This window comes from Musca vetustissima, unplaced genomic scaffold (assembly GCF_032173495.1).
Source record: "Musca vetustissima isolate MV318-11 ecotype Yass unplaced genomic scaffold, APGP_CSIRO_Mvet_v1 utg104951, whole genome shotgun sequence".
In the NCBI taxonomy this organism is placed as follows: domain Eukaryota; kingdom Metazoa; phylum Arthropoda; class Insecta; order Diptera; family Muscidae; genus Musca; species Musca vetustissima.
Window position 1 is genome coordinate 102,632 of NW_026873265.1, and position 25,208 is coordinate 127,839.

The 25,208-nt window shown below is 33.8% G+C and overlaps 1 protein-coding gene across 1 annotated transcript in view; it reads right to left on the reverse strand.

Annotated features, from left to right (window-relative positions):
* The window catches only part of LOC133323726 (uncharacterized), a gene marked incomplete at its 5' end in the record, with an annotated part of 83,525 nt that overhangs the window by 52,643 nt on the left and 5,674 nt on the right, over positions 1-25,208 (reverse strand). The window contains one exon of the mRNA XM_061532650.1: positions 347-480. Coding sequence (XP_061388634.1) covers positions 347-480 — 134 coding nt within the window. The remainder of the gene's footprint in view (positions 1-346; positions 481-25,208) is intronic.

Here is a 25,208-nt window from a genome sequence, read left to right on the forward strand (position 1 = left end):
AGGTCCAAATTCTATAAATATCTATCCCAAATAATAGCCTATATCCTGTCAATTTTCATCTTACCATATTTGATTTAAAATTGTCGATTTGTCCATGATCTCATTTGCTTTATCCAAAGTTCAATGCAATATGTAGACTAAAAGAATACTGTGATCCCATTCTACCCCTTCAAATTGCCGATACCATACAAATTCTTTTAGTATTAACGCAAAAAAAAATAATTTACTTTCACAATTAAGATAAAGTGGTAAGACAGTTCCTATCCTACCAAAAACATAGTTTTTTTCATATATTAGTCATTTCTTCTTTTTTAAATGTTATAATAAAAATCAACATTTTACTTACCACCATATTATTAATTGTAAATTTAAGCTCGGCTCTAGGTCTGGAAGGAGGTGTACTACAATTAGCTCTTAAAATATCACCAGGTTCATAGCGAGTTTGTTCTGTAAACAATAATGGACGTTTGTCGGGAAGTTCTGAAAGTAAAAGAATACAAAATATTAAATACTCGTATTGATTTCTAAATATTCTAATTAATTCTACTTGAGTTATTTAAAACAATAAAAAGTTGCTCATTTCGGACATGTCCAGCCCTTATATTCTCCACCATGAGTTGGTCCTTCATAAAAAAAAAACTTTTAATCTGTGGGGAGCCTGTATCAAAACACCTGCCTAATCCACTGTGACCAAAGACCAAATAGGAAAGGAGACTTAAGCCTTCAAAATACCGAAAATAAGCCGATACACTGATTCATCGGTTAGAAAATGTGCCTGAAATATCTATGCTAAATATCTAAGTGTCTTTGTTTCGATTTTAAAAGACAGGTAGACAGATGGGTAGGTGGACATGACTAATAAGATATTGAATATTACTTTGATACATGGTTTATTCCGCAAATATTTTACGGCGCTCCAAACAGTATCACAAAAAAAAATAAGTATACCCTCCATTTAATTGGTGGTCTATTGCGGTTTGTCATAATAAAAACCCATCAGTTTTTTGCTCTCCTACGCAAAATTTTATGGCTGAACTCAACAAATTAGATTTTTTAACCACACAAATTAAGTTGCCCTAATGTCAAATGACACACTCACACCCACCGAAAAAAAATAGATAAATGTTTGTGGCCAAAATAATTAATAAAATAAATGAAATGAAATTGTGCTCGAAACCCCCACTAATCTTATGATATTAATTTAATACCAAAGACCCGCAAAACATTATGTGTAATTATAGTTAATGAATTTAAAAAGAATTAACAAATAGAAAAATGAGAACAGAAATTCCCGTTAGTTTCCAGAAAAGAAATATCATCACTAATGCACAATGACAAATCTAATTATCCCAAAAGTACGTACGTACGAATGAACGAACAAAAAAACAGTGCAACATGATGAAGAAAAATCAAGCCAACCTACTGGGATGAGTGACAAAAACAGAAGTTCAAATATACTCAGGCGGCATGGTGACAAAAACACAGAAAAAAGAAAATAATAAATGCTAAAACAAAGCATGACCGACCACCACTAAACTAAAACCATGGCTGCATAACCAACGCCCCAAGTCCCCAAACTAAGGCGACAGGCGAGTTGGTTTGCCATTGTCACAGAAGGCAATGGACATATTTAGGATAAGTAAATAAAACAATTATGCCCAACTTGAACAAGAAGATGTATGTAAGCTTGGCTGTGTGTGTGCAAATGTCTCCAAATGCGTGTGTCTGAGGGCCTGTGACACACAAGTTTTGCCATCCACAGCCTTATGTCTGTATTGTAAGAGCATAACAAACAAGCATATTGTTTTACGCACTAACAGCTCTCTATGTCCTTTTGTATGGTGTGTGTCAGTGTGTGTGGTGGTATGATGGAGTATGAGCTACATATGTCTTTACATGTATTATAGGCATACTCAAGCACCATATATATGGCCATGTAATAGCATATGGTTATTGAATTATGATTTATTATCATCAGATTTTTATGAAATGGAAACATTTTTGCAATTACAATTCCCAGTGGATTTCTTTTGCCCCCAAATGATAATTAGCAACGAATATTAAATTATTTAAATAAGTTAAATTTTCCCACCTAAGATCCTAATTCAATTACCCCAGATTGTATTTACACTGTGCAGTATATAATTTTGTTAAATGCCAAAAAATAGTATGCCAACAATTCCGTATGCTTAACATCCGGTGTCTTTTGCCCCCACTACCATTTTTACCGGTTCTTCATAAAACAACCAAAGACTATGTGACAAAAACAAATATGAGTTAAGCTAACGAAACAATGGACATATGCCAAAAGTAAAGAAACAACAAAAACAACAATCTCAGTTATAGTAAATTAGACTTTAACACCATGAGGGGAAGACACACATACGCACACTTACACATAAACTACTTCAAATAATAATAGTAGTGCTCGGAAAAAGTATGTAGGTTTAAGCTTTACTATATCTACACGGTAAATATATCAAAAACTTAATATACGCACAATATTACACGTGGGAAGATGGATATTAAAGTGTCTATTAAATTATAGAACATCAATTACCGTATGAAGTAGCATTAGTTATGTGTAACGCTATGTAATTAATAACTTATTAATTTAGTTTTCTTTGCAGTTTTTTCTTTTCTTTTGAGATAAATAAAAGTTGTCCAGAATAGAATATGTTTGGAGGAGAATGGAATATGGTACTGTAATATCCACTACATACATACATATTAAAGCACAAACTTTACAATAATTTGTAGCTAGTGTTTTGGATAGGGAATCCTGTATTCATTTATGACTTTTAGGAAGCTAAAAACGTATATCGCGGAAAATCGGGAAATATCTCCCTCGCGAGAAAGACTCCAACTATTGTTTGCAGTTGTTATACCCTTCACCACACTGTGGTACAGGGTATTATGCTTTGTGCATATGTTTGTAACAGGCAAAAGGAAACGAGATAAACAACCATGTTCCTTTTTAGAATATGCATAGAATCACTTTTTAAGTCGATTTATGCATGTATGTCCGTCCGTCTGTCCATCTGTCTGTCCATGTATTTTTGTGAACAAAGTACAGGTCACATTAATGATCCGATTTGGATGAAATTTGGCATAGGTCACTTATTTGGCCCAAGGACGAACCCTATTGAAATTGGGAAAAATCTGTCCAGATTTAGATATAGCTCCCACATATATTTTCGTCCGATTTAAGGTAAATCGTGTACCCCCCATTCTCTGGGTCAAAAATTTTGTTGATATAATTCGAATCTACACTAATTAAAGAATGTCCCTACAAAATTTCAAATGAAAATCTAAAGAACTCTTGAAGATATAGCCGATTTATTGTGTCAGCATCAAGTGACGGCTAAAGGGCTTCTCAAACTTTAAACGCGTTTTTCTCTAAACATTTTTTTGCGAATGGCGGGCACGATAATTTCAAAAACTAATAACCCAATCGATTTCAATTTTTTACACGTTTCTCTGTGAGTGTATAGCTATCGTATGAACTAGGATAAAGATAATCGGTGAAGATCTTCCTTATTTTTTAACTTGGTTTTTGGTCAAAAATCGGCGATTTTCCAAAAATATTTTTTCAAAGGTCCGCCATTTTGTTAATTTTAGAGCGAAGTCAATAATCCTAGTTCATACGAGAGCCAGACATGTACTCTTTCTAACACCGTTGGAATTTTCGGATTCCGATGTTCCAGTGAGGAGTTATCATGCCCGCCATCAAAAATAAGGACTTTTCTTTAATTACAAAAAACAACAACAAAACAATAACAAAAATTGTTTGTAAATTATTTTTCTTCTATATTAAATCTTCAATTATATATGTGTAAAGTTACAAACCTTAACAAGCATTGGTATTGTTTTACCAGCCCATAGAAAATCTTGAAAAATTAAAATCGAGAATGGGTGGGGTCCCCTTACATTAATTTACATAATTTTGTCCTATTGTAAGAAGCAACTCTATATCTGACCAAAATTTATAGGTTGCAATAAGACCTGTTTAATTTCATATTAATGGCCCTTCAAAATGCGACGTCTGTTAGGCTTCCATCTGTTGAATATACCCAAAGTGGTGAAGAGCATCATATAGTCGGCCCCGTCCGACTTTACTACTTTCCTTACTGGTTTCTTTTCTTTTGAGATAAATAAGAGTTTTCCAGAATAGAATATGTTTGGAGGAGAATGAAATATAGTACTGTAATATCCACTACATACACTTATACAATTTACAAATTAAAGCAAAAACTTTAAAATCATTTGTAGCTAGTGTTTTGGATAAGGAATCCTGCCTTAATTTATACTTTATGATTTTTACGAAGTTAAAAAAGTATATTGCGGGAAATCGGGAAATATCTCCCTCGTGAGAAAGACTCCAACGATAGTTTGCAGTTGTTAGTTAATTAATTTATTGCATTTTCTATAGGTTGGGTTTAATATCTGCCAGAGCCACAGAGGAAACATAAATATTTCTGCAAAACGTAGAACACGTTAAAATTATCAAGTAAAAAAGAATATGTTCAGCCTAACTGAACTTTTTATACCCTCCACCAGGTTGTAGGTTCTTCATGTTCTAAATAAAAAAAATCTTCCAAATGAAAGACACTCAGTCTGGAAAACTGGTTTACGAACTTCAACTTAATAATTACCGAAATTGAAAGAAGGTTTTTATTTATCAGGGAATCGATATGCCTAATTATAGCCACTTCGATGAGAAAAAAACCAGTAAGGAAAGTAGTAAAGTCGGATTGGGCCGTCTATATGATATCCTTCACCACGTTGGATATATTGTACATATCGACGCCTCCGAACCATAGTATGCTAAGTCTGAAAAGTGAGTTCAGTAGAAGCTTTCAAAGTATGGAAATTTCTTTATTCGTACGTGCCATGCTATGTACATTTTTGCTTATAACTTTGGTTTGGATTGGCCGATGATTACCAAAATTTCAGTGAATTTAAATTAAGGACCGTAGTATCTAAAAACGTAAAACATGCTAAGTCGACTTAGCATACTGTGGTTCGGAGGCGTCGATATTTATCCTTACAATTGCATGCCAATATTCCTTCTATGATAAATTTAATTTCATTTGAGTAGATTTAGAGTCGTCTGCGTACCATGGGAAAAATTTATGGAAAACGATTTACAGCAAAATTGATACACGCTATTCGGTATGCCGCATTGTTAAAAATTTAATTTCAATCAGACATCCGTTCAAAATACATATGGAAGCTATGGCTGCATCTGCACCAATTTCAACAAACCGCAATAACGCCATTCAAGTGTCAATTTGATACGTTGTGCAAAATTTCGTGTTAATCGGAAAATTAGGAGTTTGGTGCACCATTTATGTAAAATCGGACGAATATGTATATGTGGGAGCTATATCTAAATCTTAACCGATTTTTCCGAAACTTACCACATACCATTATAGACTAAATTCAGAACGCTATGTCCGATTTGGTGCAAATCGAAAGTTATTTAGGGACTTAGGTGATCATTTACACAAAATCGGACGAAAATATATATGGGAGCTATATCTATATCTGAACCGATTTTCACGAAACTTAACACTCATCATTCTAGACCTAATTCATTACGCTATGCCAAATTTCGTGCATATCGTAAGATATGTATTGACTTTGTTGCACCATTTACATTAAATCGAACGAAAATATATATGGGAGCTATATTGAAATCTGAACCGATTTTCACGAAACTTAACACTGCTCATTCTAGATTCATTTCAGTACGCTATGCCAAATTCCGTGCAAATCGAAGGATATAATGGGACTTTGGTGCACTATTTCCCTAAAATCGGCGAAAAAATATATGGGAGCTATATCTAAATTCATCTGCCATATTTCATCCAATTCCAATCAAAAAAGCGACCTGTACTTTGTTTACAAGTACAAAAGGAGCCATGTGTCTATCTCGTTTCATTTTGCCTATTATTGTGCATATGGCACAAAGACATAATATATACCACAGTGTGGTGAAGGGTATAAAAATCTCGAGAATCTATTCTATGTAAATTTCTCAAATCATCAAAACATCATAGGAGGAATATAAACACGTTAGCCCAATTAAAAATGCCTCTACTCTCCCAAAATCGTTGTTCGATTTAGAGATAATTTCCATTTTTGATCGTGAAGTTAGATATATATATATATATATATATATATATATATCAACAGGAACAAGGAAGCGGCATATATAATAGAATAAATCCCAACATGCAACTGATATCTAAATCGAAAAACGGTTTTGACTAACACAAGACTGGTAACCTTGACCTCCAATGATGTATTTCTACAAGACCTGAATCGAAGAGGGTTTATCGATTTTATATATTTCAACAGAAAAAGGAGATATTGTATGATCTTTCTTCCAATCCAGCGGCACAAAACGCAAATTGATATGATCCCTTCAGATGTAATGTCAGAGATGTTTCACTGTCTTGTTGCAACCGAATGTGGCCCAGAGCACGAGCTTTTATTTCAAATATAATAACATTGCATGAATATTCGGGGTCGCCATTGACAGCTATAATAAAAATTAATTTTTCAGGATGACAGGCCTTGATGAATATAGGGTGCACAAGGACACACCATAGATTGAAGTTCTGAATTATGGCATAAAAAACCATTTACCCTATGACTAAGGGTATACACATGTTGCTACCAAAAAATATTCGTAAATATTCGACTTTGTTGCACCATTTACATTAAATCGAACGAAAATATATATGGGAGCTATATTGAAATCTGAACCGATTTTCACGAAACTTAACACTGCTCATTCTAGATTCATTTCAGTACGCTATGCCAAATTTCGTGCAAATCGAAGGATATAATGGGACTTTGGTGCACTTTTTCCCTAAAATCGGCGAAAAAATATATGGGAGCTATATCTAAATTCATCTGCCATATTTCATCCAATTCCAATCAAAAAAGCGACCTGTACTTTGTTTACAAGTACAAAAGGAGCCATGTGTCTATCTCGTTTCATTTTGCCTATTATTGTGCATATGGCACAAAGACATAATACCCTATACCACAGTGTGGTGAAGGGTATAAAAATCTCGAGAATCTATTCTATGTAAATTTCTCAAATCATCAAAACATCATTCGAGGAATATAAACACGTTAGCCCAATTAAAAATGCCTCTACTCTCCCAAAATCGTTGTTCGATTTAGAGATAATTTCCATTTTTGATCGTGAAGTTAGATATATATATATATATATATCAACAGACGAACAGAGGAAGCGGCATTTATCTATAATAAAATAAATCCCAACATGCAAATTATCTCTATATCGAACAACGGTTTTGACTAACACAAGACTGGTAACCTTGACCTCCAATAATGTATTTCTACAAGACCCGAATCGAAGAGGGTTCATCGACTTTATATATTTCAACAGAAAAAGGAGATATTGTATGATCTTTCTTCCAATCCAGCGGCACAAAACGCAAATTGATATGATCCCTTCAGATGTAATGTCAGAGATGTTTCACTGTCTTGTTGCAACCGAATGTGGCCCAGAGCACGAGCTTTTATTTCAAATATTTAATAACATTGCATGAATATTCGGGGTCGCCATTGACAGCTGCGGCATAATAAAAATTAATTTTTCAGGATGACAGGCCTTGATGAATATAGGGTGCACAAGGACACACCATAGATTGAAGTTCTGAATTATGGCATAAAAAACCATTTACCCTATGACTAAGGGTATACACATGTTGCTACCAAAAAATATTCGTAATCGAAATATTGATTTAAGACCCCAAATGTTTTGAGCCAAATCCGTTTCAGACAATTTGGAAACGTATTCGTTAAAATCCTTTCGTTCATTTGTCTGATTGGCAAGTGCATACGAGAGCCCTCGAAGGGACTCACTAATTTCATACAGACATTCATATCGCAAAAATTGTTCTTTTGAACTATTGTTCTTTGAAAATATAGATTATCAGTCCACTCCTTATGTCAATTATTTATCTTAAAGTTATCGAAAGGAGCATGCGATTAAAACCAAATGTTTGCGATTATATTACCCAAGCCAGTATAGTGTTTGATGGTGGAACTTCAGACGGAGACACCTACACTGATTTCAGGCATGCCTCCTTAGGTACATTGTGAATTATAATTTATAACGCAATATCGGAATCAAATTTAGGTTGCCAACGTTATCCTTTATTCATTTACAATAAACAATGCCAACTTAACATGTCATGCCTGATATCCTAGTAGGGGGAGACACCTTTTATCGGATCCATCCTTCTGTTAAATCGAAAATCGAATAAAGGGAACGAAATACCCAATTTCATTTGCACATTTGCACAAGTCCGAATGGATTCCATCTGTCTTTTCCTTTTGGAACCTCTACAACAAAGGATCATTCTATTAAACCTGAATTTAATCGCAAGATGGGTCTAAGGGGCAACTTATTCTAGTACTTATTTGGAGCAATATATTTTGTACAACTTTCAGTTATATGTGCCCATAATGTCTAGTACCTACTTCAAAAACAGTAACAATTTGAAAAGTGTATTAAGTGCAAGTATAGTCTACATGGGTCCAAAACCTCTGGTACCTTTCCCACAAACTGTCTCAACGTTAAATATTTAAAAAATACAAAAAAATCCGTACCAACTCACAGATACCTTGGTTGAAAAATACGAGCTAATATTCAAAATACCGAAAATGCCACCTTTGTAGAGCAATTGGAAAATGACGAAATACATAAAATGGGAGGGAATTTAAAAATGCCGTTCCATTTTCTATATTTCTACCCAAACATGTGCAATTTTCTGCAATGATGATTTTCATGCAATAACCCGGTTAGTAAAATTGCATTCCCCTTGCCTTATTCTCCCCCCCCCCCCCCATTATCTTGGGGTTCGATTCTCGATTCGATTCTACTCTAATTCAAGAATGTCCCTACAAAATTTCAAGTGAAAATCTCAAGAACTCTTGAAGATATAGCCGATTTATTGTGTCAGCATCAAGTGACGGCTGAAGGGCTTCTCAAACTTTAAACGCGTTTTTCTCTTTTGCGAATGGCGGGCACGATAACTCAAAAACTAATAACCCAATTGATTCCAAATTTTTACACGTTTCTCTGTGAGTGTAAAGCTATCGTATGAACTAGGATAAAGCCAATCGGTGAAGATCTTCCTTATTTTTATACCATTCACCACACTGTGGTACAGGGTATTATGTCTTTGTGCATATGTTTGTAACAGGCAAAAGGAAACGAGATAGACACATGGTTCCTTTTGAGAATATGCATAGAATCACTTTCTAAGTCGATTTATGCATGTCCGTCCGTCTGTCCGTCTGTAGATGTTAAATTGTAAACAAAGTACAGGTCGCATTTATGATCCGATTTGGATGAAATTTGGCACAAGTCACTTATTTGGCCTAAGGACGAACACTATTGAAATTGGGAAAAATCGGTTCAGATTTAGATATAGCTCCCATATATATTTTCGTCCGATTTAAGGTAAATGGGGCACCAAAGTCCCTCTATATCTCTCGATTGGCACGAAATTTGGCACAGAGAATTAGGTCCAGAATGATTTGTGCCAAGTTTCGAGAAAATCGGTTGCGATTTAGATATAGCTCCCATATATAGCTCCCATATATATTTTCGTCCGATTTAAGGTAAATGGGGCACCAAAGTCCCTCTATCCCTCCCTCTATAAAATCGGTTGAGATTTAGATATAGCTCCCATATATAGCTCCCATATATATTTTCGTCCGATTTAAGGTAAATGGGGCACCAAAGTCCCTCTATATCTCTCGATTGGCACGAAATTTGGCACAGAGAATTAGGTCCAGAATGATTTGTGCCAAGTTTCGAGAAAATCGGTCGAGATTTAGATATAGCTCCCATATATAGTTTCGTTCGATTTAAGGTAAACGGTGCACCAAAGTCCTTATATATCATTCGATTTGCACGAAACTTGACATAGAGTACTGATTTAGGTCCAGAATGATGTGTGCTAAGTTTCGTGAAAATCAGTCCAGCTTTAGATATAGCTCCCATATATATTTTCGTCCGATTTAAGGTAAATCGGTCTCCAAAGTCCCTATATATCATTCGATTTGCACGAAGTTTGGCATAAAGTACTGAATTAGGTCAAGAATGACGTGTGCCAAGATTCGAGGAAATCGGTTCAGATGTATATATATCTCCCATATATAGTTTCGTTCGATTTAAGGTAAATGGTGCACCAAAGTCCTTATATATCTTTCGATTTGCACGAAGGTTGCCATAGAGTACTGAATAGGTTCCAGAATGATGAGTTAAAATCGGTTCGTATTTAGATATAGCTCCTATATATATTTTCGTCCGATTTAATGTAAATTGTGCACTAAAGAACCAAAGATTGGCCGACTCGCACACAATTTTGTGCAATGTACCGAAGTTACTATAACCTTTCGTGTGTCAAGTTTTCTTGAAATTGGTTCAGACTATTTATGTTGATTGTAAACCAAATAATCAATGGGTGCTTGATTGATATTACATTTTAACCAGTGAAGCATAAACAGTGAAGCTTGCTTAAAGTCTATTTACAAAGTATGGAATAGATTGCAGAATGGCATGTGTAAGGATTGATGTTAGTTTTATATAAAGATCGCATTTTTAAGTTCGTTCAATTTCATGTCAATGTTCCTTCAAAAAGACGGAAGGTTTTTGGTCAAAAATCGGCGATTTTCCAAAAATATTTTTTCAAAGGTTCGTCATTTTGTTAATTTTTGAGCGAAGTCAATAATCTTAGTTAATACGAGAGCCAGACATGTACTCTTTCTAACACCGTTGGAATTTTCGAATTCCGATGTTCCAGTGAGGAGTTATCATGCCCGCCATCAAAAATAAGGACTTTTCTTTAATTACAAAAAACAACTACAAAACAATAAGAAAATTTTTTTGTAATTTTTTTTCTTCTCTTTTAAATCTTCAAAAACATATGTGCAAAGTTACAAACCTTAACAAGCATTGGTATTGATTTACCAGCCTATTGAAAATCTTGAAAAATTAAAATCGAGAATGGGTGGGGTTCCCTTAAAAAATATGGACGTTTGGACCGAAATTCAGTAGTACTTTTCCCGCAATATTTTATTACCATTATTATTCAAATACATCCATAATATTATATTCATTAAAAATGCATATATAAAATTATGTGAAATTTTTTTATTTAAAACTTTTTAATATATAAATATCAAAAATTAATCTACAAAAAATGCCTTTCCAAGCACTCTTTTTCACTGATTCCTCAAACCACCAATTACACACACAAATAACATCATCCTCTCATAAACTATATCTTATCATTTTCACAAAATCCTCTGTTCTCTGACCTTAAATCCTTACCACCATTTTGTAATTATAAATAATTTATGTTGCAGCATTGAAAAATAAAATACAATTTTAAATTGTATTTTTTGTGGGTCCCCTGCAGGCATGAAACTATGCTTAATAGAGTTTATTTTGTATTTTATTCCTAAAAAAAGGGCTAGCCAACATTTTGGTTAATCATTTAATACCATTATTTAAATGGCCAACAAACTGGGGACACCAAGAAATGGGACCAATTTAAAAATGGCCACCATGAAATTAAGTCCTAACAAAAAAAGTAAAAGTAAATCTATCGAAACATAAGCAAATATGCGATACGGCGACCTCAATTTGCAGTCAGTCTATGGGAAGGAGAGAGAAGAGGAGGACCAAAAACCCCGAAAGCTTAACTCAAAAGTTAAAAGGTCATCGAAAATTTGTGACTCATTAAAACTAAATTCAAATCCAATTTTTTCACTCTCTCTCTCACTCTTTGAAATCATTTACATTTTCTGTTGATAACAACATTTTATTTTTTGTGTTCTGCCTTCTGCTGCCGTTTCTATGATGTAGACTGTTTGTTGATGCTACGTGCAGGTTGGCCTGTTCACTTTTTGGTGTATTTTTTTCCTTGGGTTTCATGGTAAGCTTCAAAATTATGCGTTTGTTGTTGATTGTGTTCAGTTAATTTGCATAAAAATGTCAACCAGCTAAAAACTGAACTTTGTTAGCTTTTAAACTGAAAACGACAACTGAGTTCTTGTTATTGGCACCGACCTTTTCCCCTTGACTTTATTTGGGGCCATGTTACATTGGTGTGCACCCGCATATCAAGGAAGGGAGACAAAAATCGTAATGCAAATAATTATAACTAATCAAAATTAAAACTTTGTGGAAAATAAAAATCTACTAAAAAGCCGCCCTCTCTTTACAGCTCATAATGTGGAAATAAAGGGTAAACTAAAAGTTTTAGATTTTCGATATGGGGTACAAAGTGAGATTTGAAAATATGTTTGGATTCACCGAAGTGAGAAAGAACAGATAAGAAAAGTCATCGGGGCACTGACATAGGTGTAATTAAAAATTGTCCTCCACGATTTTGGTTATTCCTCTAAGAAAATAAAATACAAACCTACAGATACTGGCTGGAAATTAGCCCCTAGATCTTCAGCACTCCAAAAAAGGAGTGATGAAGGTCTAAACATGGGCCTATATTGAACATTTTTTTTAAATAACAATTGATTTCGAAAAGAAGAGGAAGTATATTTTGAGATTTATTAACGAAATTACAAATATCATGTAGATTCCGACTTATGTTGGAGGATATTATAACGCTTATTTGTTAGCCCATAAATTTAAATATCATCTCCTGCATATTTAAGTACCATCCACATAAATGTAATATAACCTTTCTCTGAATTCGTTGTTTCGAAAAATATGTTATTGCTAGTTTTTGATTTCAAATATTAAATTCGCCCTTTCCCAGAATTTAACAAACGTTGTCATCATCATCGAATATGTCCTCCATGCTGCGTTCAATTTCGCCCTTTGGCATTGATTGTTAAAATGAAAGTTATTAAAAATGGTTTTAGCTTAAAAATTATGTATCGCGAATATTTCGCAATTGTGGGACGTTGAAAGTACTGACAAGGTTATATAGGTATATATTTCCAGTGAAGTTCATGAATAACACATATCGTTCAGCTAAAAAAATAATGCTGATGCAGTACATATGCCACATACGGAGTAGTGATATCTTCTGCGAAATTTGTTCAAAGAACTATAATCAACAAATTGAACAAAAGAGCTATAGGCGCAAATATTTTAAAAGTTCCACAGAACTATTAGCATCGATTGTTTAGAGGACCTAGAAATATAATTGCACATATTTTAAATTCCAGAAACAGCAGAGCTATAACCGTGGATTTTTAAATATTGATTTTTCAAGGACCAACGATTTTTAAGCTTGGATTTTTAAATAACATTTTTCAAGAGCCAACAAAGCTATAATCTTGTATTCGTTTAAAAGTTGTTTTAAAGGACCAACACATCAGTAACAAATAATATTTTTCAGGGACTAACAGAGCAATAACAAATAATATTTTTCCAGAACCTGCAGAGCAACAAGCAAGGAATAAAAAATAAGAATAAATAATATTTTTCAAGAACCAACAGGGCTATAAGTGTTGATAATTTATATAGAATTTTTTCTAGGAACCGTCAGAGCTATACGAGTGGATTTATTAAGTAATATTTTTCAAGGTCTAACATGGATTTTTTAAATAATATTTTTAAAAGACCAACAGTACTATTATCGTGAATTATTTTAAATAAAACTTTTCAGGGCCAACAGAGCTATAAGCTAGGATTTGTTAAATAATATTATGCAAGAACCAACAGGGCTATAGGTGTTGATATTTTATATAAAATTTTTCTCAAGAACCGTCAGAGCTATACGAGTGGATTTATTAAATCATTTTTCCGATATTATCGACATTTTCGAAGAAAACCTAGTAAGGAAAGCAGTACGGTCGGAATGGGCCAACTATATGATACCCTTCACCACTTTGGGTATATTGTACATATGGGAAATTACAAAATTCTTTTAAAATTCCATAAAAAAATATTGAATTTTTTTTTTGCGAGCACATTCATGATTTTTGGTACATAGGTTAAGAAAAATATGCTGATTCGGAATATGTAGGCGTTCACAAATTCGGATGCTGCGCACAAAAGTTATAGCGGTTTTAAATCTTGTATTTCAAATATAAATTAAATTAATTCCTATTTGTTGTAATTCGCGAATTTCTTCACAAATATTTAAACACATTTGTTTTCTTTGCATACTTGTCAAATCACATTGAATTTAGGTTAAATTGTCGCGAAAAACAAATAGAAGCATGAAGATATCTGAAAATAAAATAAATAAATTTTTTAATTAAATCGAAATGTTTTTTGAAAAACGGAATACCGTTTTGCCTTAATCTTCTAAAATATGCGACGCTTTTTTCTTCAAATTTTTTAGATGATTGTTAAATATCGGTATATTCATCTGATAACAGTTTCGACTGTAAAAATGACTAAATATATTGCAGTTACAATACATACAAATTACCAATATTTAAAAGCATGCAATTCGCGTATTAGTTGAAATCAGTTGATGCGCATGCAGTTTTCGTATAAACCGAATCCAAAACTTATATAATTATGCATTTTTCGATGTTTAATTTAGCGGTCAAAGTGTGCCGCTCGATGCACTTTACTATGCAAAAACCTGGCAAAATGGCTAAAAATCACGCAACGTGCATACGATTTGTATGCGCATCCGATTTCAGTAATCTCCTATGAAAATACACAAAAGGTCACCTATATTAAAAGGATCGGTTAAGAACCGCGGATGTGCCTCCACAATCGATTTTGGATAAAATACGCATATGATTCGCGTATCGATATATTTTTGACCTATTTTCACACAGATTCGCGAATATGATAACACAATGATGAATGTATGTAAAATCAATTAGAAGAAAAACGCGATGATATACGCGAATTGGTCAAAATAAGTTATTGCAGTTTTTCCCACATTCAAGGTACTTATATCCGCTGTTTTATTGGGCGGAATTGAACATGGATGGGCTCATTAGATCCGGAACGTAAAAAAACTAAAATCACGCGGGGTGTTTTTTTATAAAAATTTACGCACCAAATTTTCGTCTTTGGAATCCAATTCGAAAGAAGCTGCGGTGAGCACATTCATGAGATATACACTAAACGAAGCAAAATCACGAGTTCTACAATCCCATAATTAGTTTAGTCCATTATCTGGATGCGCATCCTAATTATAAGAAAAATTCAAAAAACACCGAAAATCCAGCTTCAAAATGTCAACATCCTTTTTGGGTGGATGCAGTGATTATATCAAAAAATCATACATTAGAATCATATTGTCCATGGGGTATTCTGCAACTTAGTCACTGATCACATGTGCGTGCGATGTGTAGTTTAGCCACAAATCAGGAACGAACACAAAAAAACTCGTTGGTTTCAACACATTTTCACCCATTTTTTTACATTACCACCATCACAGCTTCCACCAAACTTATTATTTATTACCAATATTTTAAGATTTTGACAAGAACACTACATTTTATAGAAATGAATTTGAATTATATGCAATATGTTCATATTTCGCGAGTTATAACCTTGCAAACCTCAGCTTCAAGGAATTTAAAACAATTGCATGTCAATGTTCCCTCGAAGGGACATACTGTTGTCTTTCTGCAACCTATGATAAATTTAATTTCATTGCGTACCATGGGACAAATTTATGGAAAACGATTTATAGCAAAATTGATACACGTACGCCGCACCTTTAATATTTTAATTTCAATCAGACATTCGTTCGAAATACATATAAAAACTATAACGTCATTCAAGTCTCAAGTTTGGTGCACTATTTAGGAAAATCGGACGAATATATATATGTATATGTGGTAGCTAAAATATATACAGATTCTTACGAAAATTAACACACATAGCATCATTCTGTACGCTATGCCAAATTTAGTGCAAATCCGAGGATATAAAGGGACTTTGGTACACCATTTATACAAAATCGGATGCAAATATATATGGGAGCTATATCAAAAACTAAACCGATTTTCACGAAATTTAACACACATCTTTCTAGACTTAATTCAAATCGCTATGTCAAATTTCGTGCAAATCGAAAGTTAGTTAGTTTGGTGCACCATTTACATAAAATCGGACGAAAATATATATGGGAGCTATATCTAAATCTGAAACTCATCACTTATCATTCTGTACTCAGTTCAGTACCCTATGCCAAATTTCGTGCAAATCGAAGGATATATAGGGACTTTTGTGCACTATTTACATAAAATCGGACAAAAATATATATGGGAGCTATATCTAAATCTGAACCGATTTTTACGAAATTTATCACAATTTAACACGTTCTAGACTTAATTCAGTACGCTATGCCAAATTTCGTGCAAATCGAAGGATATATAGGGACTTTGGGCACCATTTACATAAAATTGGACGAAAATAAGTATGGAAGCTATATCTAAATCTGAACCGATTTTCACGAAACTTAACACACATCACCCTAGACTTAATTTAGTACGCTATGTCAAATTTCGTGGTAATCGAAAGATATATAGGTTCATTGGTGCCAAATTTCATCCAATGCGGATCAAAAATGCGACCTGTACTTTGTTTACAATTTAACATTGACAGACAGACGGGCGGGCGGACGGACATGCATAAATCGACTGAAAAAGTGATTCTATGCATATTGTCAAAAGGAACCATGTGTCTATCTCGTTTCCTTTTGCCTGTTACAAACATATGCCCAACGACATAATACCCTGTACCACAATGTGGTGAAGGGAATAATAATGGATTTTATTAACATGAAATGAAATAAACATCAATTTAAAGATTATCATTAAATATTTTGTATTTAAAAATCATAAATTTGATCAATTTTTACTTTTTTCTGGAAGAATCATAATCAGCGTTCTCGAAACCCTTATATGTGACATTTATTTATATCACGAAATCACTGCTCGAATAATGGCAAAAAATGAGCTTAGAAAACCCTGTATTTCCATCAAATCCTGGGATAACCTAGTGTATAATCGAATGGACACATTTTGCATTCTCTAACATGTTCTTCATAAATTGTATCTGGTATTTTTGCAGTTGATGCTTCAAATTTAAATTTATTTTATTTGATACCGTTAAAAATCGATTGAGCATTATTGCTTGACATCGTACATCGTACATCACTGAAGGTCAAAATGAAAAAAAAAAAAAACATCCTACGGAAATACCAAACAACAATTTCTTAAATTGAAAAAGCATGATATGAAATCGGAAAAAATAACCCAGAACGAATCAACTAAGTAACATAACAACATTGCGTGGAATAAAAAAACACCACTCGGTTGTATGACAATATGGGGAATGCTGTTTACTTGGTATTTCATGAGTGTTGTCGAGGACACAACAGCCAACACAAAAATAGTTAATCCTTGCTTCCAATTTGACATTAAATATGGTTGAAATTTGTTCTGACATCTAAATTCCACTTTAGTGGCATTCACATTGAAATGAACAAATGAAATGTTTATACCACTCCGAACAGCAAGTGCTACAACGAAGGGTACCGCTATGCTCGAGTTCCAAAACAAACACACACACACACAGACAATTCAAAACAAACACCAAAATCATCATCCTCGTCATCATATTCTTGTTGGAATTTTTATTTTGTTCAGTCTTTGGCGAAAAAAACTAATCTCATTGGTTTGTTGGTTTTGGTTGGTTGGCTTGGTTGGTTGTACAATTCCATTCATTGATTCAATAGCGGTACTGTGTAGTGTTTGATGGTTCTTTGGCTGGTTGGTTGGTTACTGGTTGGATTGGGGCCTTGTTACATGCACAAGTATCATCGTCGTTGTCATCATCTTCATCTGCAGCCAAGTCGCTAGCTGCTTGCCACTTTGCTGTTGTGTTTATTTGTGGCAATAAATTCATATCTCTGAACGGATTTATTTATCACACATTCCTTTAATGTTTTGCGTTTGCTTTATTAGAGTAAACACCGAAATATACTGAAGAAGAGCAGTCATCGTCATCGTAACATCCGCTACTATTTCTACGGTTTTTTTTTTGCTTGGTTTGATTGCCTTTAACGTTCACTTACTAACTAACCTTGGTTGGAGGGTTGGTTAACTGCTTGGTTGGTTAAATGATCCTTGGTCGCCCACCTCCCAGCTCCCTACCATTACGTTGCTACCTCTATCATCTGCGATGCCAGTTAATTTCCGCACTGACAATATACTGTCTATATATTGCTACAGTTGTAATGTTATTGTTGTTGCTGCTGCCGCTTCTTCTTCTACGAAATTGAGCATCCTTCTAATTCCTAAAATTATTAAGCTTCCGTATTTTATAGGTTCTCTGTGGCCGTCTTTAAATGTAATTATTTCTCTTCTATGCTCAACCAAAAGAGGATTTATTAAATCAAGTTAATCAACTCGAATGCGTCGTGTGTACATGGATGGAGCTGTTGTAGAGCATTGAGGCAAGGACGATTTTTATATCTAAATATGTAATACTGTGTGTCATGGAGCTTAACCGAAGTTTCACGCGGTGCGTCTTTTTGAAAATAATAAATATTCCTTAAAGAGGGATTTAATTGGCATAATTTAGTAAATCGAAATGCGTTAAGAAGATGCTGAGTTGGCAGGAAATGTTAAAAATAAATTTTGTATTGAAAACTTTGGCGACAGAAAGAAAATCAGGTTATAAATAGCTGTGGGAATATTTATTTTGGGAATTTCCGTCTTCCTACGATTAGTGGTCGAAGATTTTAAAATATTCACATGAAAATGATCACAGTTCATTATACAAAATCTAGTATAGTGGGCTATAAACGAACTAGGTTAGTCATATGTAGGAGAGTAGGTAATAGGAGCTTTGGACGTATTGTCTCCATCTTTGGAATTTATTTAGTTTTGGTAAAAATATTACGATGTGCAATGTTTGGATCAAAGCGGACACACCATCAGCTAGATATTGAATTTAAAACGTTTTAAATTGTTTACACCATTTTTGGGTTTTACTAGAAGGAATGGTCTGATTGTATCCATCTGATTGTATATATCTAAATCTGAAGGAGAAATAATTAAAAATATTACATGAATTATACTTGAAAGGCATAATATTCAAAAATCTAAGTTGAGCCCGGCTGGTATTTGAACCCTGGTTTCTATGGCATCCCTCAAACGTTGTGCGGCGCCTTAGCGTCCAAGTTGAAGAAGAAAAAATATTGTAGGTTGTATGGAAAATTCAGTCACGCCAAGAAAATTGTGCTATGAAAAGTAATGTTCTGGGGTGATGACAAATGTCGAACCTTGATACATTTGAACATTTTGACACTTTGTGGTGGACCGAGGGACTCAAGTTTGGATCTAATAGAACCTTCGATTCGTTTGAAAGTAATTTAAAATGTTTATACTTTTTTAGAAATCCGGTTTGGTTCTAATCGGTCACACGATTTTTTTGTTGACCCCTTTTGGAGGATGTTTGATGCCGCACTGTTCAAAATTTAATCTCAATCAGACACTCGTTCGTAATATATATGGAAGCTATGTCTACATCTGCATCAATTAAGAAACAAACATTTATTAGATATGTTGTGCTAAACTTCTTGTGAATCGGAAAAATATTAGATGTTTGGTATACCATTTACCTAAAACCGAAACATGCAAGACATTGATTTATATTAACTTCAGTACATTGTACCAAATTCTGTACCAATCGAACAAACTTTGGGTCTTTAGTGCACAATTTACATAATATCGAATGAAAATATATATGGTAGCTATATCTAAATCTGAACCGATTTTTACGAAACTTCTCTTACATCATTCGAGACTTAATTCAGTACGTTATGCTTAATTTCGTGCAAATCGAAAGAAAGGTTGGTACATAGGTGCACCATTTAGATAAAATCGCAAGATAATATATGTGGGAGCTATATCTATATCTGAACCGATTTTCACGAAACTCAGCACACATCATTCTAGACCAAATTAAGTACGCTGAGCCAAAATTCGTGCAAATCAAAAGATTTGCAGGGGCTTTGGTGCACCATTTGCCTAAAATCGGGCGAAACTATATATGGGAGCTATATCTAAATCTGAACAATTTTTTATGAAACTTCTTATATATCATTCTAGACTTAAATTAGTACGTTATGCCAAATTTCGTGCAAATCGAGGGATAGCTAGGGACTTTGGTGCACTATTTACATTAAATCGGACGAAAATATATGTGGGAGCTATATCTAAATCTGAACCGATTTCACGAAACTTAACACACAACATTTTAGACTCAATATAGTACACTGTGCCAAATTTCGTGCAAATTGAAGGAAACAAAAGGTGTTTAGTGCTCCATTAAAACAAAATCGGACGAAAATATATATGAGAGCTATATCTAAATCTGAAGCGATTATCACGAAACTTAACATATATCATTCTAGACTCATTTAAGTACGTCGTGCCAAATTTCGTACAAATCGAAGTAAACAGAGGGACTTTGGTGCACCATTTACATTAAATCAGACGAAATGTGTGAGCTATATCTAAATCGGAACCGATTTTTACGAAACTTAACACATATATTTCGAGACTTAATTCAGTACACTATGCCAAATTTCGTGCAAATCGAAGGTAACAAAGGCACTTTGCGTACTATTTACATTAAATCGGATGAAAATATATATGGGGGCTATATCTAAATCTGAACCGATTTTCACGAAACTTAACATACATCATTCTAGACTAATTTAACTACGCCGTGCCAAATTTCGTGCAAATTGATCTTCGAAGATATATTTGAAAAAATACATTCCAGTATTGGTATGTTTCCAATATAACGACACCTTCCAATTTATTACATTAGATGTTGGATCCACTTTTCGAGCTAGCTCCATTTTTCGTAGGTTTCTCCTTTATGTATTTTTTAAAATCCATGCCATATTTATCAATTTACTATGAGGGTATTGCCTTTTTAGTTATTTACGGGATATATACACGAAACTTCTGGAAATCCCCTCCTTTGTATTGTGTGCGGTATCACGTTGAAAAAAATATTTCACAAGAAATTTATGACTTCTTGTAATTTTATGCTTTAGGCATAGCTATTTATAAATAATCTGGATTAGTATAATATTTAAACAATAAACAAATTTGGTTAATAATGAAACAATTTAATAAGTTATGTATCCAATATCAATTAATTGCTAATAATATTATACTGAAATATGACTTGAAGTATTAAATAAAAAAATTAAGAGATTTTCCACTTCTCACTGTGGGCTCCAGCATACAAACGAATTGGCTGGAATTTAGTTTTTTCGGAACTTAACCTAAAATAAACAATTCCAAATATTATGTACCTAAAAACTGTTTGGAATTGCCTAAATTTTCTATTACATTTAATCACAACTTACCGCGTTGATGTTCGGAATACATTCAAAATTCATTTAATGATTATTCTAAAATATTTCTATAATACCTGTTGTGAAGGATGGACGTAGAATCCTAAGAGAACATTTAGCAATTTCCAAATGCATTTTCTGTCCCTTTCGACTTTGTTGCTTATCTCGCCGTTTTCAAAAATAATTCTATTTTTCAATGGTCATACTGAATGTCAGCATGTCAGAATATTGTATTATCCACTTGAAACACTTTAATCCCTGTCTATTATTTAAAAAAAGCATTAAACCAGTACCGATTTAATTAAATTCAATATTCATTTTAAAATCTGCAGGTGGCCATCAGATTTTTTGTACTTAATAGAACCCACATAATTAAGGCAATCAATGAACGCCATAGCTATGCTTGAGGTTATTTCAAATAGTATTTATTGCTAAATTACCCTGACTTTGACAGACAACGACGGACGACAAGTCCTCCTCCGTTCCCCTCACTCACAATTTTATTAATCATTTAGCTAATGTTTTCTGCCAATATCACTAGCAAATGGTTAATCCTGCAAAAAGCCAACAACTCATGGCATTAGAATGACTAATGAAGTGTTGTTATCCTTAATTGTAGTTGAGAACTTTAAAAAGTTCAAAAACTTTGGCCACAAGTAAAAAATCCCCATTTCATAAATTTCGAAGAGTCATCGTGAGCTCGCTGTAAACATTTAAATATTAAATTTTACAAGAAATTAATTTTTCTTCTTCTTCTTCAACTAGTGACCAAAATGTTTTACAGTACAATAACCACTTAAAAGTTTGTTAAAAGGCAACCACAGCAACAATAACAACAACAGCGGTGGTGGCAGCAGCATTTCGTACCGGTAAACCATCTTAAAAGGACCATCATGGAGGTCTTTACTCCCCAGGACCACCTAGTGTTCATTGTACGATTACACCGTTTAACCCGAAAAATGTAAAGTGTTACTTTCTGTTGTCCTTGCTCCTGCTGTGCTATGTAACCATGGCTGTTTTGTAGAAAACCACGTCAAGTGTGACAAACAGGGCGGTATTACTTTTTTTACTTCGTAGGAAGTAAACATCGAAGGCGGAAAATACCTGCTGAAGCCCAAGCGAAATATTCATGAATGCGTAAAAATATTCGCATAATCACTGAGAACAACAACACTCGAAAAAAGTTGTAGTATTAACACCAACAACCACAAAAAAGTAATACCGTAACAATCTTAGTGTTTTTTTTTTTTTTTTTTTGTTGCCGCTGTTATTATTTTCATACCTGTGTAATTTATAAGCAAAGTAAGCATGACATTGTCATTTTCACTGTCTAACGGTGGTGATTTTAGCATGAACCTTAAATACCGATTCAATTTTTAACGCATGAAATAATTTTTTGGTAAAAAATATTTTTAAAACTATTCAGAAATTATAAATAGCAGATATTTTGTGAGTTGGAGGGTAGTCTATTTTTCAAGAGCATTATGTAATGGTACAAGATCTTTTTTGAATTTCGATTTAATTAAAATAATTGAAATTTTGCAAAGTGCACTTATGTTAGTATATTTTTATACAAATGGTACATCAAAGAACCCAAGTCTGTTCTTCACCACACTGCATAGAATCACTTTCTGAGTCCATTTATGCAGTACAGGTCGGATTTAGGATCCGAATTGGATGAATTTTGGCACAGCTCATTTACTTGGCTCAAGGACGAATCCTATTTAAATTGGGAACTGGGTTCAGATATATATATATATATATATTCGTCCGATTTAATGAAAATTCCCTCGCACCAAGGCCCCTACATTCCTTCCTATTTGCGCGAAATTTGGCATAACGCAATTATGCCAATGATGTGTGTTTAATCTCGTGAAAATAGGTTCAGATTAAAATGTAATTCCCATGTATGTTCTGTCCTCATTTGCGCCAAATTTGTCATAGCATATTTAATTGAGTCCAGAATGATGATAGTAATAAATCCAATTTTTGTCCGATTTTATATAAGTGGTGCACCAAAGTCAGTATATATCATACGATTTGCTCGAAGTTTTGGAATAGTGTAATGAATTTGGTCTACAATAATGTTTGTGATGTGAAAATCCGTTCGAATAGCTCCCATATATCTATGTTCTGTCTACAGGAGCATGTATGTACAGATAGTGGCGAAGGGTATCATATGGTCGAAGCCGTTGGACTTTTCTTTTCTTTTATAAATAATATGACACGTGGCAGATAGAAAAACATCGTCTAAGAATTTTTATAGTAAGACCAATTCGTAGAGATGGTATTTACCGGATATTTACCGCGTAAATACCCAAGGGGTGGGTAAATACCACGTAAAGACCCATTTGCGGGTATTTATTTGGATATTTACTATATTGAATCCGCAATACAACATCTTACACCCTATTTTCGGGGTTCTGTTATTAAATCCATTTACAGCCTGTTTTTGTAAAATTCTAAACGAACGAATTCGAGTGACTTACGACCAAACCTTTGTTTATGTTAACAAATATTTTTTGATTCAAAACAAAAATAAATGGCATATTTTTCAAAACCAAGGAGTTTGCGATACTTTAAAGACTTGGGTAAATACCCGAGTATTTACCCAAAACATGGGTATAAACTCATTAACTGCGGAACCACTTGACATAGCCGGCCAACATTTTGCTTACATGTTTTTAATGTCAACGCAACTATAGATATCTAAAATGGGGTCCGTGGATCCAAGTATTGATGTAACCCCCCTATTACCGTAGCTCCCGATGTAAGGTATTTTTTGTCTATTAGGCACATTTTACATCTAAATGGGCTGCAATTTGGCACAGAGTATTCTCTTTGGGTACCAAATGTCTATGCAAAAATGTATGTATGTAGGTCCATGTTTACTGGTAGCCCTCATACAAAGGTACCACTAGTTTGAGTATTTACCCAAAAAATGGGTATAAACTCATTAACTGCCGAACAACTTGACATAGGCGGCCAAAATTTTGCTTACATGTTGTTAATGTCAAAATCCAAAACTTTGTACATCGTAATAGTTCTACCAAAATTAGTCCATGTTCGAAGATGGGTCACATCGGTCCACTCCTTCTGGTACATCCCCCCAAAATGCTAAAATTTTTCAATATTTATAATGGATTGGAGATTGCGTTTTGAACCAAACTACTATCTTTACGAAACCTAGATCAATTACGAAAATGGGATAAATTGGTCCACCCCATCTGGTACCTCCCGTACAGAGGGTCATTATTTTCAATATTTAAAAATCCAATAATAAGCGTACATTTACCAAGCCTAGATTAAAACCGAAAATTTAAACAATATACAGGGAATGGAATGTCCTATTTGATACAAACTTTGCAAATCATAGTTAAATTATCGGGTGCCCTATTTTGAAAAATTAGACACTCCGCCATAACGTGGAGTGCGTATTAAATTTGTCATTCCGTTTGCAACACCTCCACATATTCACCGGAGATCCCACAACTTATATCTATTCTTGATCAGAATAAAATTATATGTATGTTGACAACACGATACAACACGCCATATTTAGGATAGAACTTCGAAATTTCGAACATAAATTGTTACTACTCCTATGATGTTTGATATTTAAAATGGGATATATCGGTGCTTGTTTTGGTATGACGGCACTTCTTACTATTCCGCATATGGGCATTTTTGGAAAGTCTTTAAACCGAATTGCTTGTAATTTTGTACGTTGAGCTCCCATTATTAATTGCATAGGTTCACTTTTTGCAGTAACAATTTCTGTATTTTTAAGGTCTTAACCACTAATTT